Source organism: Podarcis pityusensis (assembly GCF_964106645.2).
Source record: "Podarcis pityusensis genome assembly, chromosome: 7".
Taxonomy (NCBI): Eukaryota; Metazoa; Chordata; class Lepidosauria; order Squamata; family Lacertidae; genus Podarcis; species Podarcis pityusensis.
Window position 1 is genome coordinate 36,607,990 of NC_138031.1, and position 22,578 is coordinate 36,630,567.

General features: G+C 41.6%; 1 protein-coding gene across 1 annotated transcript in view; it reads right to left on the reverse strand.

Annotated features, from left to right (window-relative positions):
• The window catches only part of CLVS1 (clavesin 1), a 77,035-nt gene that overhangs the window by 49,496 nt on the left and 4,961 nt on the right, over positions 1 to 22,578 (reverse strand). Inside the window, exons 2-3 of the mRNA XM_081013581.1 lie at positions 13,727 to 14,351; positions 1,170 to 1,344 (exon numbers count right to left, since the gene is read on the reverse strand). Of these exons, the coding sequence (XP_080869707.1) occupies positions 1,170 to 1,344; positions 13,727 to 14,115 (564 nt within the window). The 5' untranslated portion in view covers positions 14,116 to 14,351. The remainder of the gene's footprint in view (positions 1 to 1,169; positions 1,345 to 13,726; positions 14,352 to 22,578) is intronic.

Here is a 22,578-nt window from a genome sequence, read left to right on the forward strand (position 1 = left end):
TTAGAGATCAAATCTGAGGTAAGGTATAAACCACAAGATCTATTCCCAGAATTTTCAGTTTGCCCATAAATCTCCCGCTTCAGACATTAGCAACATACCCTATTCTGCTCGATTTTAATAGCCTGTATTAACTAACACACAAACACACACACAACTGGGCTTTTGGCTATGCAGGCAAAGTGTCTGGTGCTCAGCTGTGTCTCTGGGGGCTTATTAATCCACATTCAGTACATATGCATAGGCCCTGCATGTGCTTGGCATGTGTTTCATCAGGCAGATGTTGCAAGTTTTTAATCTCCAGGAAGTATCATGTGGATTAAATCACAAATCTCTAAACATTATTCTTAATTGCTGCAGTAAGTAGGACAGGCCTGTGGTAAGAATAGCTCACCATTTAAATGAAAGCAATAAACAAACATTTGAAATTCTGACTGGCTTAAAGCTCATTTACTCAAATGATTATTCTTTTCTTACTGATTTTTCCTTCCTCTCTCCATGCTATATAAAACACAGTACGCCTCCGGCAGTCAGCATACCCACATGTCATTGACTGGCAAGGGAACCCCCAGGGGAAGGCTCAGAGCCTGGGGAGTGGTGGTGGGATGATGCTGAGTGTTCAGAGAGAGAAGAGGGAGCAGAGGTGGGAGGAGGAAGTTTTGGAAGCTGAAGACTTAACAGGGTTTAGTGAGCAGGAAGTGGCTATGGCAGAGAGCAGTCCAGAATCAAAGGCAGAAGCAGAGGGTGGAGAGCAGGGGTGGGGCCAAGGGGCAGGGATCAGACAGGCTGTTGAAGAAGCCAGGGGTCTCCCTGTCTGCTGCAACCAGATCCCCCACCCCTTGGTCTCCCAGGATCAGTAGAGGTATGAAGAGGATGGAGCAGAGACATTGTTGGAGTCTCAGATTGCTTGGAAAGGACCTGGGGGAGGAGGAGGCTTAGGCAACTGTGGAAAGGTGTGGACCTTCAGTCCTCCCAACTGCCTCATTGGGGCAAGATCTACTGGGAAGAGTTGCCTTGTTCACTAGGCCTGTCCACCTGAGCTGCTTGTTTCTTTGAATAAGGAGTCAACTTCACTGACACCGTGTGTGTTATTACTGACCAGCTCCTGGTACCCACCCTGACCCTACATTATTCACAGGGCATTGTGTACACAATATCCCCATTCCACATACCTGTAACCCTTCAATGGCCAGTTTGAGGATAGAAGGTGTTAATTTGGAAGCTTGCTTGAAGGAGAAATTACTCCAGTCTATAATTAGAACGAAGCCATTTATCTGAAGCTCTTGGTCTTCAATGAGAACTTCTAAGGACAGCAGAATAGCCCGTAAAATGTCTATGAAAGAATTCCTAGGGATGGAATAAAAGAGAGGAGAAAATAATTGTAGTTATCAACAAATCACAAGCAATGAATGAATGAATGAATAAAATTATTAATATTTTTCTGGTGAAAGAATCAACATTTCATGATTTGGATTAATGTTTTCTGAAATGGCAGATATTTCAAAATATTCCAATAAACATTTCTCAAAGAAAATGGTGCTGGTTCCCGGGGCGGCGTGTCCTGCTTCACCACCTGAGATGAGGAAGGAACGTGCCCCCACCAACTTGCTGCCCCCACCACCTCACGCTTACTGATGCACCCACAAAGCAATGGTGTTAGTGACGATTCCAGTGTGAACTTGCAAGATCTTGCAGAGCTTGGTGAGATCTCACTGGAAGCCAGAGCTGCTTCTCTACCAGCAGGGGAGGTAGAGAGGTGAGCAGGGCACCCACAGTGGCACTGCCTCCTGGGTTTCTGCCATCTGAAGCACTACCTTAGCCCACCTTATGGGCAGGCCAGCCCTCTTGGTTCCTCCTCTGCTTATGAAACATAATCCAGCTTGTGTTTCCAAAGTCTGGCTTCTTTCCACAAAACAAGAGTCCTCCGTGGGACAGCTGGAGCTGATCAACTTATCCAGACTTTTAGAAATTCAGTAAAGAACTGACAAATTTAAGACATTTTTAAATCACAACATTATTCCTAAGTCATTCCTGGAAAACAAAAGTCTGCACCTATCCTTCAAAATCATCCAGCAAATAGATTACTTGGCAGTTTATCTCGCTGAAGAAATTCTGCTGTGCAGCATTGCTTTCCTAATGATGAAGATAAATCTATGTTCTGTAATGTAATCCTATTGTTGCATTTATTATCCACAAAGGGGATAGTGACCAATTGTTCTCTGCCTTCTTTTCACAAGCTCTTTTCATTTGAGCTAAGCACCCACCCTATTCTCACCCCATATTATATTGCTTCTGTATGATTTCCAATTTGTTCATCTTTTCACTTCCCTCTATCCGGAACAAATTAGTTTATTTGAGCTTCTTTGGATCTTTCTGTTTCTTTTTGGCTTTTGGCTTTTGGCTTTTCCAGATCAGATGTTGAAAATATGAAATATTAAAAGTGATAATAATATATCAGTGTGCATAATTGCTCTCATGTTATCTTTTTCACACTTTGAATTGTTCTTTCTTAATTCAGCCTTGTATCTTATTAACTTCTCTGACCACCACTGTACATTGAGTACAATTCTTAATTGTCTGGCTGACAATGCCTAGACCTTTCCTTTCCTTGTGAGGTTGCAAGTAATACAAAACTGACCGATGCTTATAAGTATGTGGAAACTGTAGCTCTGTATCGCTAATATGATTAGATAAATAACCTAGCATTTTTCATTGCTGATAATTATAATACTCTGTTTCAGGACTCTCTGCATTTTACCCTGAAGACCTTGGCCTTTCTTCTTAATACTCTACTGTATCAATCTTTAATTAAGGCATATTTTACCAATTTTCAAAACACAGAAATTAGTCCTAGGATAGTCCAATATGAACCTCTACTGAGCTTTAATGAGTGATGTTTTATCACTTTTTTATCATTATTATTAATATTCTGCTGGGAGCTGCCTATCGTGGCTGGGGAGACACAGCCAGCTGGGTGGGGTAAATATGTGTGTGTGTGTGTGTGTGTGTGTGTGTGTGTCCAGTAGCACCTTAGGGACCAACTAAGTTTGTTCTTGATATGAGCTTTTGTGTGCACGCAAGAATCTGGTCTCTAAGGTGCCACTGGACAATTTTTTTATTTTTATATATATATTTCTATTGCGTCAGACCAACACGGCTACCTACCTCAAATAATAATAACAATAATACCTGATTATGTGCAGCTCGATTTACAGCTATGACTTTGCTATCTCTGTTTCTTTCCTACATTTATAGAATTGTAGAGCTAGAAAGTGACTGCATATGGATGCAACACTAAACCACAGTCAGAGTCTTAACAAGACTTAGGATCACACTCCCCCTCCCGATCCCTGCTTAAACTGTATCACAGCTGCAAGCAGATCGAAGCCTTTCACATCTGTTTTCAACTAACTCCAGTTACTCATTATGTTCAAACCTTGGTTGGCGTTCAAACAATGGTTAGTGATCCTGCTTTGTTCCTCTAATCCAGGGATGGGTAACTTTTTTCAGTGCAAGGGCCACATTCCCTCATATACACCCTTCCTGGGGCCACATGTCAGTGGTCAGTGAATATGGCAAATATGGATAATGGGGCAAAGGATATGACTCTTACCATAGGCGATAGTTCAGCCACACAAAAGTCACTGATTCCTAACTACCACCATCCCACAAAATCTTTCATCCTCCATCAAGGTAAAGTATCAAGGCACATTCCAGACTGGCAAATGCATTCAAGGAGGGCACAGAGCAAAGCTAATGAAGAGCGTGAGCTGGAACAGTTCTGAGATCCAGCAATGCTCTCCCTGCTTGCCATGAAACATAGTTGACACTAACCACAGTTTACAGTTCAGGCAAACAAATTCTGTGGTTAGTGGAAAGCTTTTGCTTCTAATCTTGTCCTAAAGGCCACACCAAAGAATGGGGAGGGAAAGGGGAGCATATGAACCTGAAGCTTGTATATGCAATACAAAACTACAGCAGCTGTCCTGTTATGCAATACAGCCCAGCACCTGTCCTGTTTAGCCCAGCACCTGTCCTGATATCCTCCATACATAACAAGATTGAAAGTTTATGTTAATGCCACAAGCAGATTGCACCAGTAGCCAAGGCATACTGTGATAGGATTATTTTAACATAAGGAATAATGTCCAAGCTGACGATTTAAACAAGGAAGGGGAAAGAGGGAAAACACTGGGATTCATGTGCTAGTGTGGGAGAATTTAAGTCTCATCCCCATTAACCAATTGTATCTGCAAAACCCATCAGAAGAGTCCCCCCCTTTGTGCTTTAACACAATTCCAATATTTCTGTCTTTTATTGCACTAAAGACTGCTATCATAGATATTTCTGTCTTTGTTACAGTAAATACTGCAGTCTAAAATATTCATATTCATAATCTTAATCTTTGTGGAACTTACTTTATTATTATTATTAATTGAATTTATATACTGTCCCATACCCACAGGTCTCAGGGCAGTTCACAGAATAAAATCAGAATATAAAACCACAAAATACATAATCAAAATAAAAACAACCCAATAAGCCCTCCCAAAAACCCCCACACATTTTAAAAGGGCATAGGATGTCAATCAAATCAACCAAAGGCCTATTTAAAAAGGAACATTTTTGCCTGGCACCTAAAGGTGTATAATGAAGGTGCCAGGCGAACTTCCCTTCGGAGAGCATTCCACAGATGGGGAGCCACTGCAGAAAAGGCCCGTTCTTGTGTTGCCACCCTCCAGACCTCTCAAGGAGGAGGCAGATGAAAAAGGGACTCAGAAGATGATCTCAGGGTCTGGGTAGGTTCATATGGAAAAAGGTGATCCTTGAGGTATTGTGGTCCTGAGCCGCTTAAGGCTTTATAGGTCAAAACCAACACTTTGAATTGGGCCTGGAAACTAATTGGTACCAGTGCAGTCGGACCAGGATCGGTGTAATATGCTCAAACCATCTTGCTCAAGTGAGCAACCTGGCTGCTGAATTCTGCACTAGCTGAATTCAGATAGGGGTGTAGCTGGGCCACCAGCTGAAGCTGATTAAAGGCACTTAGTGCCACTGAGGCCACCTGAGCCTTAAGCGACAGTAAGGGATCCAGGAGTACTCCCAAGTGTAACCCCATCAAAAGCAGGCGATCTCCCACCCATCCTGTCTAGGGAACCACCCACTAACAGTGCCTCAGTCTTATCTGGACTGAGCTTCAGTTTGTTGGCTCTCATCCAGTCCATTACCGAGGCAAGACACTGGTCCAGCACTTCTACTGCCTCACCTGCAGGTGTAAAGGTGAAATAGAGCTGAGTGTCATCAGCATTCTGCTGACAATGTACTCCAAACCTCCGGATGACCCCAACCAGTGATTTCATGTAGCTGTTAAACACATTGAAGCTTCCATAGGGCTGAAAAGCTTTCCCCAAGCAACACCCTCTGGGAATGACCATCCGAGTAGGACTGGAACTACTGCAAAATGATGCCACCCACCCCTAGTTCAGACAGTTGCTCCAGAAGGATACCATGGTCGATGGTATTGAAAGCCGCTGAGAGGTCGAGGAGAATTGTCAGGGACATGTTTCCCTTGTGTGTCTCTCTCGACAGAGGTCATCATACAGGGTGACCAAAGCAGTTTCTGTGCCAAAACCAGGCCCAAACCCCAATTGAATTCACACATTTAGGGCCCAGCAGTAGAAGCAATATAAGCAACCACACCTAATGTTGATATAATCTAACATACATGTTATACATTAAGGATGCATAACTGGGAATGCCTTAGAAAAAGGGAGAAAACATTTCCCTTTTATGGATCAGAGTGTCTTGATGACAGAAAATGATTGTTGTTTGTTGCTTTGATCAGAGGGACTTGGTGCCACTTTTTATGTAATCTGACTTGTCAAGGCTGTATTGCTTTGGAAGCTATATTTTGTACAATCAGGGCAAAGTACTGGCAAAAAACATAGAACAAGCACAGGACCCTTCAGTTACAACGAAATGAACCAAATCTTCACAAGACTTAATTTACAAAGACTGTAATTTGACTTCAAGATGCTCTTGATCAAATTGGAGGATAGTAATGGTACTATTTTTCCCTGTTCCTGAACTGTCAATACCATTCTGTTGAAATTTTAAAATGACACTTAGGGATTTGATTGCTATTGAATTTAGTACCTGCTAATTTCACATCAAAGCAGAGGTTAAAAATTTCAGAGCAACCACGATATCAACTAGTTTTCACCACTTCAAGAAATTGCAACTTCTCTGAGATACTGTTAAGGCGGAGGGGCAAATTTCAAGCCTAGGGTATCATTGGGAATTGAATTGAAGACGAAATTGACAATACAACATACAGCTCTGGTTGCCACATCTCAAAAGGGATACTGTAGAACTGGGAAAGGTGCAGGAATTATCAGAATTATCAACTGGCTGTGGCAATTCCTGATGAGTAAAACACAGTATTGTGTTACCTAGCTTCCCAATGTGAAGGGAGGCAGATAAGGGTGAAGATGTCAGAGCAGCGGTTGCAGTGGCATAGCCAATCCACTACCCACCCTGAAATCCCCACTGCTTCACCTCTCTCCATTTTGGTTTCTGGAAGTGAGCACTGCATTAGGAAACCACGTAAGCAATGCCACCGTGCCCCACCCCTCCCCACTGGCTGCTACTGGGCTGCGTACTCTCTCCAGTATTGGAAATGCCCTGCCTTTAAACACTAGTTCCTGGGGAACAACTTTGGGAGATGACTACTGCATTGTGGGTTTCCCATAGACTGGCCACTGTAGGAAACAGGACACTGGACTAGATAGGCCTTTGGTCTACTCCAGCAGGGCTCCATTTACGTTTTCATGCAGTGGCTCCCAACTTTGTTTAACCACGGATGGTTTAAACATTGCTGATTGGTTTTTGTAGATCCTGCTGTAGCAATCGTAATATGTGTGCTATATGCTGTAGGCTTTCCAACTGTATTCCCCCCCGCCGCCCCTTTCCTTTCTTTTTCATCATTACAATTAACCTTGCTTATAATTCAAACAGTACTATAATATAAGAAACAAAGGAAGCAATAAAAACGCCATCATTTCCCAAACCAGCAGCAGGAATGCAATGCTTACACATTTCTGTTTACTATGCAGCCATTGCGTTCCTGCTGCTGGTTTGGGAAGCAGCATATACAAGATATTAGTAAAATCCACATCTACCCTGTCATTTCTTATGAATTACTGAGTTTTGATGCATTTTCCCCCAAAGCAGCTTTGATCCGAATTGAGGAAAAGAACAATCTAGCTTTGTTCAAAGGTGGCGATCTATACACAGCCATGGGGAGCTGAACTCCTAGGGACTGAGACCTTTTAGGGACCCCAATATTTTGGGAGGACGTTCAAAGCAGGCAGAGGAGGCCAATCGCAGAGCCAAGTACAGTGTGGCTTCTTACCATGGAGAGGAAGGAGCAGGGAAGCAGCCCCCAGCCAGTGGCGGCGACAGGAGAAGTAGCAGTCACCAGCCACTGAAGCTGCGCTGCTCAACTCCCTGGCTCCTCCTGATGTCCTGACATCATACGCATGACTTCGGGATGTCACTGTTAGGAGCTCATCCTACACTCGAGCTCATCCTACACTAGCAGAGACACATGCCTGACTGGTATGTTCTCTCCCTCCTGGTCGATTGTTCAGGAGCTTCTTTCTTCTGCCCGAACATCACAGCGACTGATGCCAACAGACACCGGCACACTTAGGGATCCACAGAGTCTTTGCAGCTTGCATAACAGACCTCAGCAACTCAACTCAGCATTTTGGCTAATCTACTTTATTTACATATAAACACACACGGAGCACTGCAACATGGCTCCCTCTCTCTCTAGCATCAGACAGCAAAGAGAAAAAGAACAAAGGACAATAGTCCCACTTCACGGAACACAGTAACACAAACATCCTGTCTCCGTCACTTCCCACTCAAAACATATACCGTGGAGTCAAAACATATACCGTCATCTGATAGACAAAAATCCCATGACTGCAATCATGGAGCAGGAATTCTAACAGTCACACGGATGTCAGCCACCTCTTTCTCCCTTAGAAGTTGGTGCCTCTGACACAGCTGCTATCTCTCATCCTAACCAACCCCACAGAGGTGTTGTAAGTATCCTTGGAAGGGCTTATTGTATCCTGCCCAGAGCAACTTGGATGAAGAGTGGGATATAAACGGAATTGTTGGGAGCTGCTGGGGCTCCAGCCAGGGCAGCTCCCTCATGCGGTGAGCCACTGAACTGCAAGATGGAAGTTGCAACATCTGCCTAAGCAGTGAAATACTCTTGGGCCCTAGATTGACTTCACCCACCCATGCCAGTCACTGGATCCTTCTGGACAGGAAGGAACACATGAGAGGATTCCCTGCTGCATTTGAGACTTGTTTGAGCAACATGATCTGCTTGAATTTTGGTATGCTCTAAAATTGGGCTGAAGTATTCAGAGAACAAGGAGCGAGTAAGGAAGCACTGTGAGCTGATGATTCCAAGAAAGGAGTGGGGTATACAATTGCTCTCTATATCTGATTGACCTGCTGCTTAGTAAAAGTGCAGATGCAATTTGCCTCTACTAATACTTGCATACTGGTGAATAAACCAAATATTACAAATGTGCTGTGAGTCTCCAGTGTCTCCTCTCCTTAAGAAAGCCAAAACTCAGGTAGTGCTTCCCCTAAAACTTCTCACGGCTCTGGAAGGTGGGAGCATGTGAAAATGCAATAGCTTTAAATACGAACCAGACATATTAAGCTAATGTTTTCTCATTTCAGTTATCCTGTCATGTGTGATGTCTTCTGTTATTGCTCTCCTAGGATGTAAACAGAAGCCATCGAAACCAACTTCTGATAGCCACAAATGTCTTTAATAATTTATTCTTTGCGGTTAAACCCTCCATGAGTTAACACCTCATGTTATTTATAGCTTAAACCAAGCACTGGGTTTGTACCGCAAAAGAAACAAAGGAGACTGCTGATTGATCTGAACGGTAATGAACCAAGTTCATTTAGTTACACAGCCAGAGTTCTCCAGATTGCAGCTTTGACTTGAAGTCTGAAGGAGGCAGAGAAGTGCAGAGGAGAGGATGCAAGACAGGCTGCGAAACTGAACAAACGGGAAAAACTGTTGTAGAAAGTGTTTTTTCCCTCATCTTGGGAATTGTTCTCTTAATCAGGTATTCTTTGTGCAAATATCACTGTTCATGTTCATGCAAAAGGGCAATCATTTATTTATTTTTAACCTTTGGCACAATATTGAATTTTTCAGGGCTTTCAGGCAGAGTAGAACCTTGATTCTCCAAAACTGTCCCAGGTGTTGTTTTTTTAACATTTGATCTTTCACACTTTTAGCCTAGGTTTATCCATTTCCAGGAACAGTTTGGATTCAAATCATGCTGCAAACTGACTTCAGAGAGGATCTCTGTAAAAAACCTTTTGAACCAAATTGACTCACAGGTGGAGGAAGTAAATCAGTTTCTAGTCCAAATGTCAGTTCCCCATATACACAGATATCATGACTGGTAGCAATTGATAGCCTTGTCCTACAATAATTTGCTTAATCATCTTTTAAAGACACCACAATTGGTTGCTCTCACTGCCTCATGCAGGAGCAAGTTCCATAATTCCATAGGTCACAGTCTTCTTCACTATACTGAGATGATGCAACTTTTATGTCTCCTTCCCTTTCACCGATGTGTAAGTGGCCTCCATAGAAGTATGAAAGCAGGGTTGGTAGGATACACTTTGTGTTTGAAAATGAATAATAGAAATAGGCTGGCCTACATAGAAAACACCATTTCCTATCTCATTTCAACAATCTAGGGCAATCTCAAACCACTTTTTCTTTCCCTTATACAATTTCAGCATGTGTAAAGAATTAGTTATGTCATCATGATAAAATTGATTTGAGATTGCAGCAGAGAGCTAGAAATGCTTAGCATCAAAATGTGGACTCAAAATCCAGAGGTTTGTTCAGAGCTTTTCTATTAAATTAGAAATTGTTCCCTCTGTTACACTGAGTTGCATTTTATTGACCACTTCCTAAATATTTCTGATTTGCTTTTGTAACTTAAAAAAAAATCTACAGTAAAGCCATCCATCAATAGGAGCAGCAAAATATCAGTTGCCTAAAAACCTGACAAAATAGATTTGGCTTGCAGAGGTTCCTAAATATAAGCCAAGATAGGCTAAACCAGATTTCTTTAGGTGAATGGGGCCACAACTAAACAGTCCCTGCCTTGAATCTTAGCAATAACAGCAAGTCAAGGAACAATCAAAGATAGCTGTTCAGAACTGGAAGAAAGACTGTCCCAAGCCAAGAGCTGTGGCCTTGGTAACAGTAAAACTACCATTTGTTTCAATACAGATGGCATATGGGAAGGATACATTTGGTCAAAGTATTATCCATAAATCCAGCTTTTTCTGTCATTCATTGGCCCATTTCTCAGGAACACGAATATGAGCCCATTTTACAGTATGTTTCCACTGAAGTCACTACACTACATCAGTCGAAAGATGTAGAATTGTTCACAAGCAGCACACCACTGACTTCCCCAAATGCTTGCTTGGGTTGCTTGTGTAATCATTCAGTTAATTAATTAAATGTATTTATAACCTGCCTTTCTCCAAAGTTGGGTCTCAGCTGTTGCCATACTATATTCAATCCAAAAGGTTGTTTGCAGCTTTTCTCATGCATTTCTCCTGGTGCACAGTATTTAGGGGAATGAATTTAAACCTAATACAATGGTTCCTTGGTTCTCGAACGTAATCCATTCTGGAAGTCTGTCCAACTGCCAAAACGTTAAAAAACCAAGGCACAGCTACCAACTGGCACAGGCGCCCCAGAAACAATAGCCGACAGCCACACCGGACGTTCGATTTCCAAAAAAAGTTCGAAACACGTACTTCTGGGTTTTTGGTGTTCAGGAGCCAAAATGTTTGAATACCAAGGCATTAAAGAAGCAAGGTTTCACTGTATAGTAAAAGTTTGGGGACATCTGCTCTAGGGGAAGAATTCAATGCCATGGTCTTCTGCTCATTCTGTCAGAGCAAGCATTTCAGCTTGTTGGATAAAACAATCCCCCTTCTCCTCCACCCACATGCTATTTGATGTGTTATCCTGACCCTCCAGAGTGGATTTGGGAGAGGCGGGGGAAGGGGGTACACATTATGCTTGTGGGAGTCCTTGCACTGACTTCCACTAGTGTGCCGGATTTGTTGAATTGGGGTTCCATTTTTTAAAAAAATGGAATTCTTATTGAATCCATTTAAAACTGCAATGTAAGTGGTCAGATGACAGCTCATTTAAATTTGTAGCTCTCACACAGGGAGAAAGTCTATAAAATGATTTTTGGATCTTTGCAGGCCATATGATTCATAAGCTTATGAACTTGGTGCAAATGACACTAAGAATGAACTCCTTCCATTCATTTAAAATTGGAACTTTTGTCATCATAAGATAGGAATGGAAGAATAGTCTATTCCAAGGCATGACTGACCCCTCCTGACCTGTATGAAGGAAGAACCTTGAATGAATGTTCATGATCTGAAAGTCACCATAGGGTAAGAACAAAAAAATAGTTATATAGCATTTATTTTTACCGATAAAATAAAATAGAAACTTGTCCTATGAGCATTCCCTTAGAGGTATTTTCAGTAGTGCTCAGCAATTTCCTTATCCTGGTACTTGTCAGTTAAGAAGTGATACACTGATTTTCTAATACTTACAAAATGCAGGGCTCAGGTACATGCCAAGTTTTTGTTTTTGTTGTTTAAGAGTTTTCTGGTTGAAATCCACAAAACAGTTACCTGGGAATAAGTCTCATTGAACTCAGCAAGGCTTACTTCTGAATAGACATGTGTAGAATTATGAATTAGCTTTCTTTCCTCCCCATTCTGAACACAGAACTTCAGAATACTTCAAGAGCATCTACAACACATGAGCAACCATTTTAGAAAACTGAATTTCCTTGTTGAATACAGGTGGCCTTTCCAGTCATTGTTGGACTCCAACTCCCATCAGCCCCATCTGGAGGACCACAGGTTCTGCATTAAAGAACAAGGCTTGGCTCACTTGCCTGAGCCAAGCAATGCACTCTGTTGGAATTTGCCAGGATGGTGTTTAGCAGTTTGCTCCTGAATTCCCTTGTACTGGATTATGTGGGAAAACATTACAGAGGATTGTTTACAGGTACATCAGGGTTCAATCCTAACCCCACTTACGTGAAAGTAAGCCCCACTGAACTCAGTGGGACTTACTTTTCAGTATACATTATTAGGATTGTGCTGTTGGCTTCTGAGATCTTTTAGTCTTTCCCTCTCTCCTAGTTTAGTGAGATACTTCTTTGTCACAGCAAAGGGGGAAGCCTAAGGAGCCATCTGTCTGTCTATGCCATTGAGGACTGTACAAAAGCAGGACAGAAGCATCTGTCTTAAGGGACCAACGACAACTGTCACAACTTGGGCCAAAGGCCCCTACAGACAGGGAAAGACAAGAGATTATAAGCATATTGCATGCTCCCTTAAACTGCTTTCTCCATATGCTTCTGCCACTGGCCTGTTAGAACTACCTGTGATTCATAAAGCAGGACAGGGACAGGTTTAATTTGGATTGAATCAAGTGCATTATCTCATATCTCCTACATTATCCACCTGCACCCCTTCACATGTCATTGCACCAGTCTATTGTTCAGCTTAAAGCTCTCTTTTCTAACCCACAAGAAATTAATATGATGAACTGAAAAATGTAATTGTTTGAAGTGTAATTGGTATGAACTAATGACTTCAATCTGTCATATGTAACTTCTGTGCTGATGCTGCTGACAACAGTCTTGGCAGCCCTGCATTTAATAGCATATTGCAGAAATAAAAGATGGTCAATGAGGGTTTGCAAAGCTCTTTTACCACTAACATGCCGGAAGCTGGAAAGGAATGGCAATTATTTCTTGGCAGTGCCTTGTAACTTCATTTTACCAGCCATTTACTGGCCTGTATTAAACGCCAAAGATTATCGCAGAAATGTATGGGAACATTTAAAAATATCCTTCTATTTTGACAGAAGAATGTGCTGGCAATCACACTTCCCAAATTAGAACATCTTGGCAAGCATGTGAGTTTGTCTTGATCAATATCTTTTAAAAGAATTTACACTGATTTTTGTAATCTCACATAGCAGTAATGCCCTGCCCTTTAAATCTGAGTCTCTGTACACTTGCAGTTAAGTGTCTGACATTTACAACTCTTGGGTTAATAAAGCAGAATTTATGGGCACCAGCTGGTATGGAAAGATTGGTTGTGAGCAAAGAAGCATTCATCCCCCTTGATTCTTTAGATTATTCAGTTTAAAAGTCTCCGCCTTTGTGATCACATTGCATTTACCAGCATTATGGCATTAAAAACAACAACATACACACGGTCTTGTAACTGTGGCCACAGTTATCATATCACATATCAAGATATGGCCAACTGTGTAATATAATAGGCACTGAAGCACTTCCTGCAAATATTTTTCTTTGAAGCCTGCTGTATGTACGGGAAAATGGGAACTCCATATCTGAAGCAAAAAGGAAGGAAATTCTTAACGCACATCTTTGACTATCAGATTCATCAGATCAACTCAGGATTTGAAAACAATTCAAAATAATTATGTCCCCATGTGTGTTGCTATTAACAATCAGTTAATGGTTTGTGTATTATTATTTTTAAAAAAGATAAGTACACTATCTACATTTACCTACTCTGATCCCAGTTGGCTGCAAAAAGCAAAAGTATCTTCCTGCCGTAGTGATCACGGTTTTCCAGCACTCCTGGGAATCCATCAGTCAGAGCTCGTTTGATCCCAGGATCATCAGCCTTAAAATTTTTGAACATATCCAGGTTCAGCTGACGGTACTGGAAGTACTGAGCCAGTAATCTGAAGGCATCTGCTTGGTGAAACTTTCTGGCTCGGAGAAATCTCAGGATGAAGGCATCATCTGTACGTAAAAACCCAATGTCAGGCCTTGTGATGATCATGTCCCTGACCTGCTGGATGTCCTGGTGCAAAACATCTGGGTTTTCATTGAGTTCAAGGCGGGCTTTCTCTATCGTCTCTGGGCTGAGACCAGCATGTAAATGGGTCATCTTTGCAAAAGTCTCTTTTCCAAATCCTTAACTTCAGCAATTTCCTTAGAAGATATTCTGGTCCCATTCAACTAACAGTCTGTGGTGATCCATCCAAGTGCAATTTGTATTATATTTTGTAATATATTGAAGAATACGATGAGGAGTTTTCCATACCCATCCAAGGACTCTCACATTCAGTTCATATCCTTAGATATCCATCCGTAGAAATGAATCACTCGTATCACCATCATTCTCTGAAAAATACATATATAACAACCACAGATTATATTTGTTTGTAAACAGACTGAACACATTTCCAAGCATGTGTATTTCCCCCTTTTTGTTTAAATTGCTACTGCAGATCTGATTAAAATTTAAAGACCCAAACAGTTTTAGAATGAGCTACTTAGTACAATGCTATCATTATATATCTTGCATACATAATATAGAAGCCTCATGAACACAGCTTGATGAATTTATAATTGAACCGAGCCTTTAGCAATGCTGAAATTGCGCTGGTTTAACATTATATTACAATTCCTTATTTAATTAGAATACAAATAACAATGGCACTGAGAGCTCAGTCAATGTCTTCCCAGATAGAGTTATACCAGTTTCCCTTAAGGAAGGCCCCTTTTAGGCCAACCTCAAGAAATGATGCCCCAAATAGTGTCTGTTCCTTACTTATTAGTTGGAGCTCCATTCCAGATGAACCCACCATTTCCAAGTAGCCTCAGGGCAGTTTCTCATATTAAAAAGGAGTTGCCACCAGTCAATGATATGGTAGTAGACTAGTGGGGCTTCTTTGTAGCATATAAAGACATGTGCAGGGTGAACATACATCCGCTGCATGAGCTGGGAACCTTTTCTAGGTCAAGGCCCATATTCCCTCAAGGCCAATTTTTTCTGAGACACATGCCAGTGGTGGGTGAGGTCAGAGGCAGCAGGAGTCCAGAGAGGGCAGAGCAATAGATGTGAATCTCTTGCTATTATATATTAAGCTGCTTTTCAGCCATGAGAAAGCCAGAGGTTTTGAAACACATCTACACACCTCCTCATTCCCCTGTCCTTCATTCAGGCAAGCAAAAAAGCATGATTGTAGTTCAAGGATACAGTCCAGTGAGGCAAAAGCACTTCAGGAGGGCACAGAGAGAAGGGTGGCCTGGGAGAGTCTTGAGGGCCCTACCCCGATCTACAAATTGCACATGTCGTCTGTACAAATGTCACCAAATGAATATGCAAGAGCCCTTGCACACCCGGCTTAACTTCTTTGCCCAATTACTGCTCGTATTTTTTTTAACCAATCTCCCACTGTTACACTGGTGCCTGCTGTGGCAAACATGCAAAATACAAAAAGCAGACCACCTTTTCTAGTCACACAGTGCACATGCATGCCCCAACCATGGCTTCTCAGAGCATCAACCTGCAACAGGTCTACAGTTTGTATGCAGATGTGCACCTCTCTTTCATAACATACACATTCATTGCAGAAAGCAAAGGTATAACCTTACTCAAGTTAACTACCATGCCGTTTGAAGCATCAGCCTTATAGGTTATTCCAGTTCTCTGTGCTGGCCTAGATACTAAAATCGATGGAGCAGTTTGGTTTGGTAAAGCCGAGAACTGGTTTTGTGCTACACCTTTTACTGCATGGATAGAGGAGCATTTTTCAGCCTGATGGCAACCTTCTCTCAGGGACTGGGAGCACCAGAGGAAAAAGTGGGCAGAAGAATGGATCTGACTCTTCCTTTGTACAGAAGGCTACATTCCAGCCACAGAAAAACATGCTTCTACACATATGCTCCAGCATACATTTCATCCTCTGTCCAGGCAAGCAAGCAGTTCAAGGGCACATGCCAGCCCGGAAAAGCACTTGAGAAGGGCATGGGGTAGGACCAGTGAGTGGGGTGAATGGCCTGCAAGAAATCCTTTGGCAGGATAGAGAGGTGTGGAGGACCCCACTTGACCGCCAGGTGTGAGGTCTCACTCCCTGGTATAATGCATGGAACAGGAGACGGTCTTGCTCCAATGAGAGTGTTTTTGACACTTTTATAAAGTAATAGATGTGTGCTCCAGCACTGGAGACTGGTGCCCCAAAATAAAGACTGCAAAATGGCCAAGACTTTCTGCAATGGGCACATGGTGTGGTAGATGTGCATTTCGGCTTGCAAGAGGGAATGATCCCCTCTCTGCTCCCTCTGCATGCTTCCACCCACAAATCTGTTTAGGGGGTGGGACACATGAGGGGGAGGAGAGGGGAGAAACTCCATTGCACAAGTGGAAGTCCTTGTGCAGGTCTTCTGCTGATGGGACTCACTAGTTGAATCTGGCCCAGTGGACTATGCACACGGTTGAATACTATTTCTGACAGTGCCAGCCTTCTTATGGGTGAATATATACTGATGCATAGCTGAATGAGAGCCTTGGTGGTTTTTTCTTTAAGTAAGTCTCAGGGGAAGACTTCAGTAGAATTTATCTGCAGATCACGGCTTTTGAGGTTTACCGTTTCTGTGAAATATCCCACATTACATGTGCATACTGTGGTAACTAGACCACAATGAGTATTAGAAAGGCATTCTATTGTACACACTAGTGCATAATTCATTTTTATAAGCCTTCTTTCATTCTAACATCTGGCTTTAAAGCAATATGCAGGCAGCCAGAATAATCAATATTGCTTTGAACAGCAGGGCTGTTTCCTGGAAGCATTACCAGGTGTTAACTACTATTGCTCCATTGAGATATTCTTACCTAGTGGCTGAAGACTTGCCTGCCATGGTGTTTTCATTTATAAAAATGCTTCCATGCCCAGTAGACCATTTCTCACACAACCTTCCCCAGTTAATCCTTTAATTCTATTTTCAAAAAGCTTGTTCGGTCCGCTAAGGGGCACATTGCCAACGCATGGAAGGATTTCCAGGGATAGCCCTCCAGATGTTTGTTTGTTGTTTGCTTGCTACCATCAGCCCCAAGCAGGATTGTCAGTGGTCAGGGATTATGGGAGTTGTAGTCTGGCACCGTCTGGAGGGTACCACTTTTGGTGGAGCCTTCTAGGTAAAGGATGGTGTAGTTTCAGGGGGTATCTCCAGCTGCCCTGTAAACTGATGTACATTCATAGACTTGGAACAAACTCCAGAAGTCCTTCAGAAGTTTGCACAAAAAGGAAAGTCTATCCACTTCCCAGTCATCATAGAGCAGCCTACATAATCCAAATCAAAGTGCCCTAGAAATAATATTCCCAGGACAAATAACTCCAAGGTTGTAAACCTATTTATAGGTTGCTTCTAGACTGTTGTGGGATGCCATTGGTTGCCCCCAGCACCCACACAATATCACTGTCATCAAAATGTATTTCCCCCCCCAGATTTAATCTGGATTTACCTTTTCCAGGGGAAAGCCAGTTAATTGGTTTTTTTTTAATTGTTTTTTTTTAAAAAAAAAAATTGCCAATAATTGCAGTGTTAAACTGCTGTCTGGAAGCATCCACAGTTATCTGAACTCAATGGAACTTGCCTTTGAGTTTATGTCCATAGGTTTGTACTATCAATGACTTAAAAAACAAAATTATATTTTAAAAGTCTTTGATCCAGCATCATGCTTCTAATTTCAATTTATTTTGGAACTATTTATGAAGTGCAAACTGTCTTAGGTTACTTGGAATATTGAAACAGTCTGGGCCTCTTTACCAGAGGCAGTGCAGGTTGTAATCACAGGCATAAGGTGATATTGGAGGATCATTTTTTAAAACAACCAACCTATGTTTGGTTGGCCAAGAAACATCTTGGTGGCACCATCTTAAAATGTCTTATGGACCATTGGTACTACTTTCCTTTCTTTGGATTATGATCCCCCATGTGCTGCTGCTTCCCTGCTGCCCTCCCCACCTGATCATTTTCATTTCTTCTCTGGTTTCCTCTGCCTTTGCAGACAGAGCTAACAGCACGACACAACGCTCATCCTTTTCTCTGTGGTGTGAGCAATGCATTGAATAATTTTAAACTTCTAGTTGTGGTATGAGCAAGACATTGGCTGTTTTTTAAAAAAACCTCTAGTCTGCAATTCTACCTGGAATAATAAGTACCGTGGAATATATATATATATATATATATATATATATATATATATATATGAAATAGCATAGACCATAGGTGGCCAATGTAATTCCTTCCCTTTATTGTAGACTACAACTCCAATCACCTCTGAGCATGGGTGATGTCAGGCATGGCCATGTACCACATCACTGGGCTTACTGGGAAGGAGAGGGGGAGGGCTAGGTGGAAGGTAGGCTGGTGCAGTGCAGGTGCAGCAGCAAGAGCAGAAGATTGTCTCCACCACTGCATACATGCACACTTACATTTTTTTTCATGCAGCATTTCCATAGTTAAAACCATGCTCAAGACAGCTTACAACATGAACAAAACTGCACAATTAAAAATATAACAAAAGCCATAAATGGTAAATAAAACGCATCAAAAAGTACACAGCCAAACTGAGCAATGTCCACCCCATGCCACCCACCCCACTATCCCTCCCATCTCTCGCCCAGTAAGCATAGAAATATGGCTGATGGGAGGCCAGGTGCATAGCACTGGCTGCCCCTAGGGCATGCTGGCTGGGGCTGATGGGAGCTGGAGGGATGGATTTCCCTGATATATATGGTGGTGGTGGTTCTTAATGGAAGGAGCATAGCCAAAGATGCAAGGAAAAAAGCATTAAATGACTCTGGTCCTCGGCCCAGTATACCTGAAGGAGTGTCTCCACCTCCATTGTTCTGCCTAGACGCTGAAATCCAGGACCAAGGGCCTTCTGGCGGTTCCCCCACTGTGAGAAGCAAAGCTACAGGGAACAAGGCAGAGGGCCTTCTTGGTGGTGGCGCCTGCCCTGTGGAACTCCCTCCCATCAGATGTCAAGGAAATAAACAACTACCTGACATTTAGAAGACATCTGAAGGCAGCCCTGTTTAGGAAAGTTTTTAATGTGTGACATTTTAATGTATTTTAAATCTTTGTTGGGAGCCACCCAGAGTGGCTGGGGAAACCCAGCCAGATCAGTAATTTTAGAGCAATAATATACTGTAATTTTCAACGGTGAACAACCATTCACACTACATAAAAGAGCAAGCAACACAGAGAGAGAATGATCTTTTTACCCAAGTCAGAAATAAAATATCAGGGCAGCTTCTTAGGAGATAATTTTGTAATGAGCTTCAATATTTGAATCCTAAAGATAAGATTGCTGCATAGGAGGTGAAATGCACACATATGTTTATTTGGTGCTTGCTTAAAGCTTAAAATTTAAAGCGCATGTGAGAAGGCAAGGTGTGTCCTCACCTTTGCTTTAAAGGTTGCCAACCAAAAAGAACATACGTACATGCCCTGTACATGGGGTACAGCATGCATATCCATTTGTTAGGGTATTGTGTCCCCATTTAGAATTTCTCATATGAGAAATGTGATGACCCATAACTATTGTAAGTTCAGGTGACTTCAATTAATATAATGAAATTTCGCTCTGGACCTTTCCATTCCCATGGGAATAACTCAGTGTGACCTTGACTGACAGATAACGTTGGAATGAGTGGCACAAGAAAAAGAGGGAGAGCTAAACAAACAACTTTAACAACTCTAACCTCAGCCTCACAGACACGTAGATCATCTGTGCCTACTTTGCCCTCAGAAGTGGAGGGAGAGGGCGAAGCAGAGCAGTTACAACTGGAAGATATGGCCTCAGGAGCATCTGTTTCTGTTCTAGACAAAATTTTTGAAAAATTGGAAGCTTTGGACAAGAAAGTAGATGCGCAATCAGCAAAGATTGACAAAAACACAGAATGTCTAAATAAATTAACCACACAAGTGGCACAGAATGCACAAGCAATTGGACAGTTAACGGAGGCCTCAGCAGAAAATCGGAAATTAACTGAGGACACTAGACAAAAATTAGAAAATTTAGAGCAAGAGGTAAGACCACTCACTAAACAAGTTGGGGAACATCAGATTTATCTCTCTATGATAGAACTGCGAAACCGTGAGAGCAACTTAAGGATTAGATCACTACAAGAGGCAGAAGAAGGACATCTAACTGAGTTTTTGACCAAAGAATTCTCCAAGTTCTGGAACTTGGAAGAAAAGGACTTTAAAATCGTGTCAGCTTTCAGACTTGGAAGATTCATAAAGAAGGAGAGGCCCAGAGACTGTTTGATAACATTGAGATCAAAGGAGGAAAGGGATAAGATTTTGGGACTACGTTTTGTAAAATCACTGGAGGTCTTGGATAGAAGAATTGAAATTTATAAAGATATCCCAAGACTACTGCTTGATCTTAGAGCCGCCTATTCTGAACTTGTTAAACTACTAAGGAGCAACGCAATTCCATTCAGGTGGGAATTTCCCCAAGGAATATCTTTTACCTTTAGAGGGAGAAAGGTTAAAGTAAGAACATTGGAAGAGAGAGACAAATTCCTGTCTACATACGGAGAGGACCTTCAAAAAGGAATTGAACTACCTTCTGGGCCTGAGGCAACGCCAGTACCAACATCAGCATCTGTGGAACCTGAAGATCCTGAGAAGATACCACCCCTTGAAAAATAACCAGATAGTTCAGGATGTCTCTGCAACTGTTGAGCTGGAATATTAATGGTTGTAACATTCCGGAAAAAAGGAAGAAAATATTTCATATATTAAAAAAAGAACAATTGGACATTATTTGTTTACAAGAAACACATGTGACGAGGCTCCACAGAAAAGTGTTAATAAACAAAAGATTGGGCCAGGAATTTGTATCGTCAGACAAAGTTAAGAAGAGAGGTGTGGTGATATATGCAAAAGAGAGCCTGTCACCTAAATTCCTATTTAAAGATGAACATGGAAGAATTTTGGCTATTGAGATACAATATCAAGGAGAGAAACTGCTGATATTAGGAATCTATGCACCTAATGAAGGGAAATCGGAATTTTACAAGAAGTTGCAGGAGACAATGCTGGACTATCTAGACTACAACAACATCATAATGATGGGAGATATGAATGGGGTCGTATCAACTAACATGGACAAGTCACAAAGTCAAAATGTTACAAAAGACGGCAGACTACCTAAAACCTTTTTTGAAATGACTGACAATATGGATTTGATTGACATTTGGAGGACAAAGAACCCACTAGGAAGAGAGGGAACATTCTTTTCTGAAGCCCAACTGACCTGGACAAGAATCGACCAAATATGGATTTCTAGAGGCCTGGCACCTAAGGTCAGAAAAGTGGAAATCTGCCCAAAGACCTGCTCCGACCATAATGCAGTAAAGATGGATATGACACTATTACCAACTGGATCCTTTAGATGGAAGATGAATGACAATTTGTTTAGAGATCAGGAAATTACCAAGAAGGCCCAAAAAGTTTTGAAGGACTATTTTGAGATAAATATGAATAATATGGTGGAAAAAAGAATAATCTGGGACGCAAGCAAAGCTGTAATGAGGGGATTCTTGATACAACAGAATGCAGTAAAGAAAAGAACACAAAATGAGAAAAAAGATAAGATTTTGGATAAAATAAAAGAATTAGAGAAAAAATTAAGAGTGAATCCGAAGTCACAGCCAACTCTGAGAGAAATTAAACTTTATCAAACACAATATTCTAAATTGATAAATCAGGAAATTGAATGGAAGGTTAAATTAATGAAACAAAAAACGTTTGAGTCGGCGAATAAATGTGGAAAACTGCTAGCTTGGCAGCTGAAGAGAAGACAAAGATTAAATACTGTTACAAACTTAGAGGTTGATGGAAAAAACATTCAGAATCCAGTGGACATCAGAAAGTGTTTCCAGAGATATTTCAAAAAATTATACACCCAAGGGCCGCAAGATGATGCTGAGATTAAACAATTTTTGGTAAAAAACGGACTATCTAAATTGTCACAAGAAAATAGGACAATCCTGAATTCTAAAATAACACGACAGGAGATCGAACAAGCCATCCAGAACATGCAACTTGGCAAATCTCCAGGACCAGATGGGCTGACCTCCAAGTACTATAAGACATTAAAAGACTATTTGATACAACCTTTGATGGAGGTCAGCAATGAAATTATGGAGGGGAGGAGGGCACCGGAGTCGTGGAAGGAAGCGTTTATCACATTAATACCAAAGTCGGAAGCTGAAAAGACACAACTTAAGAACTACCGTCCCATCTCTCTTTTAAATGTGGATTACAAAATATTTGCAGACATTTTGGCAAATAGATTTAAAAAAGTTTTAAATGAAGTAATTCATAAGGACCAGGCCGGCTTTCTCCCAGGAAGACATCTGTTTGCTAATACAAGGAACATTATTGACATTTTGGAACTTTTGCAAACAGACATAAATACAAAAGCAGTTTTAATCTTTATAGACGTGGAGAAGGCCTTTGACAATATCTCCTGGAAATTTATGATGGGAAATTTAAAAGAGATGGGAGTGGGACGGGGTTTTGAGAATGGGATCGGGGC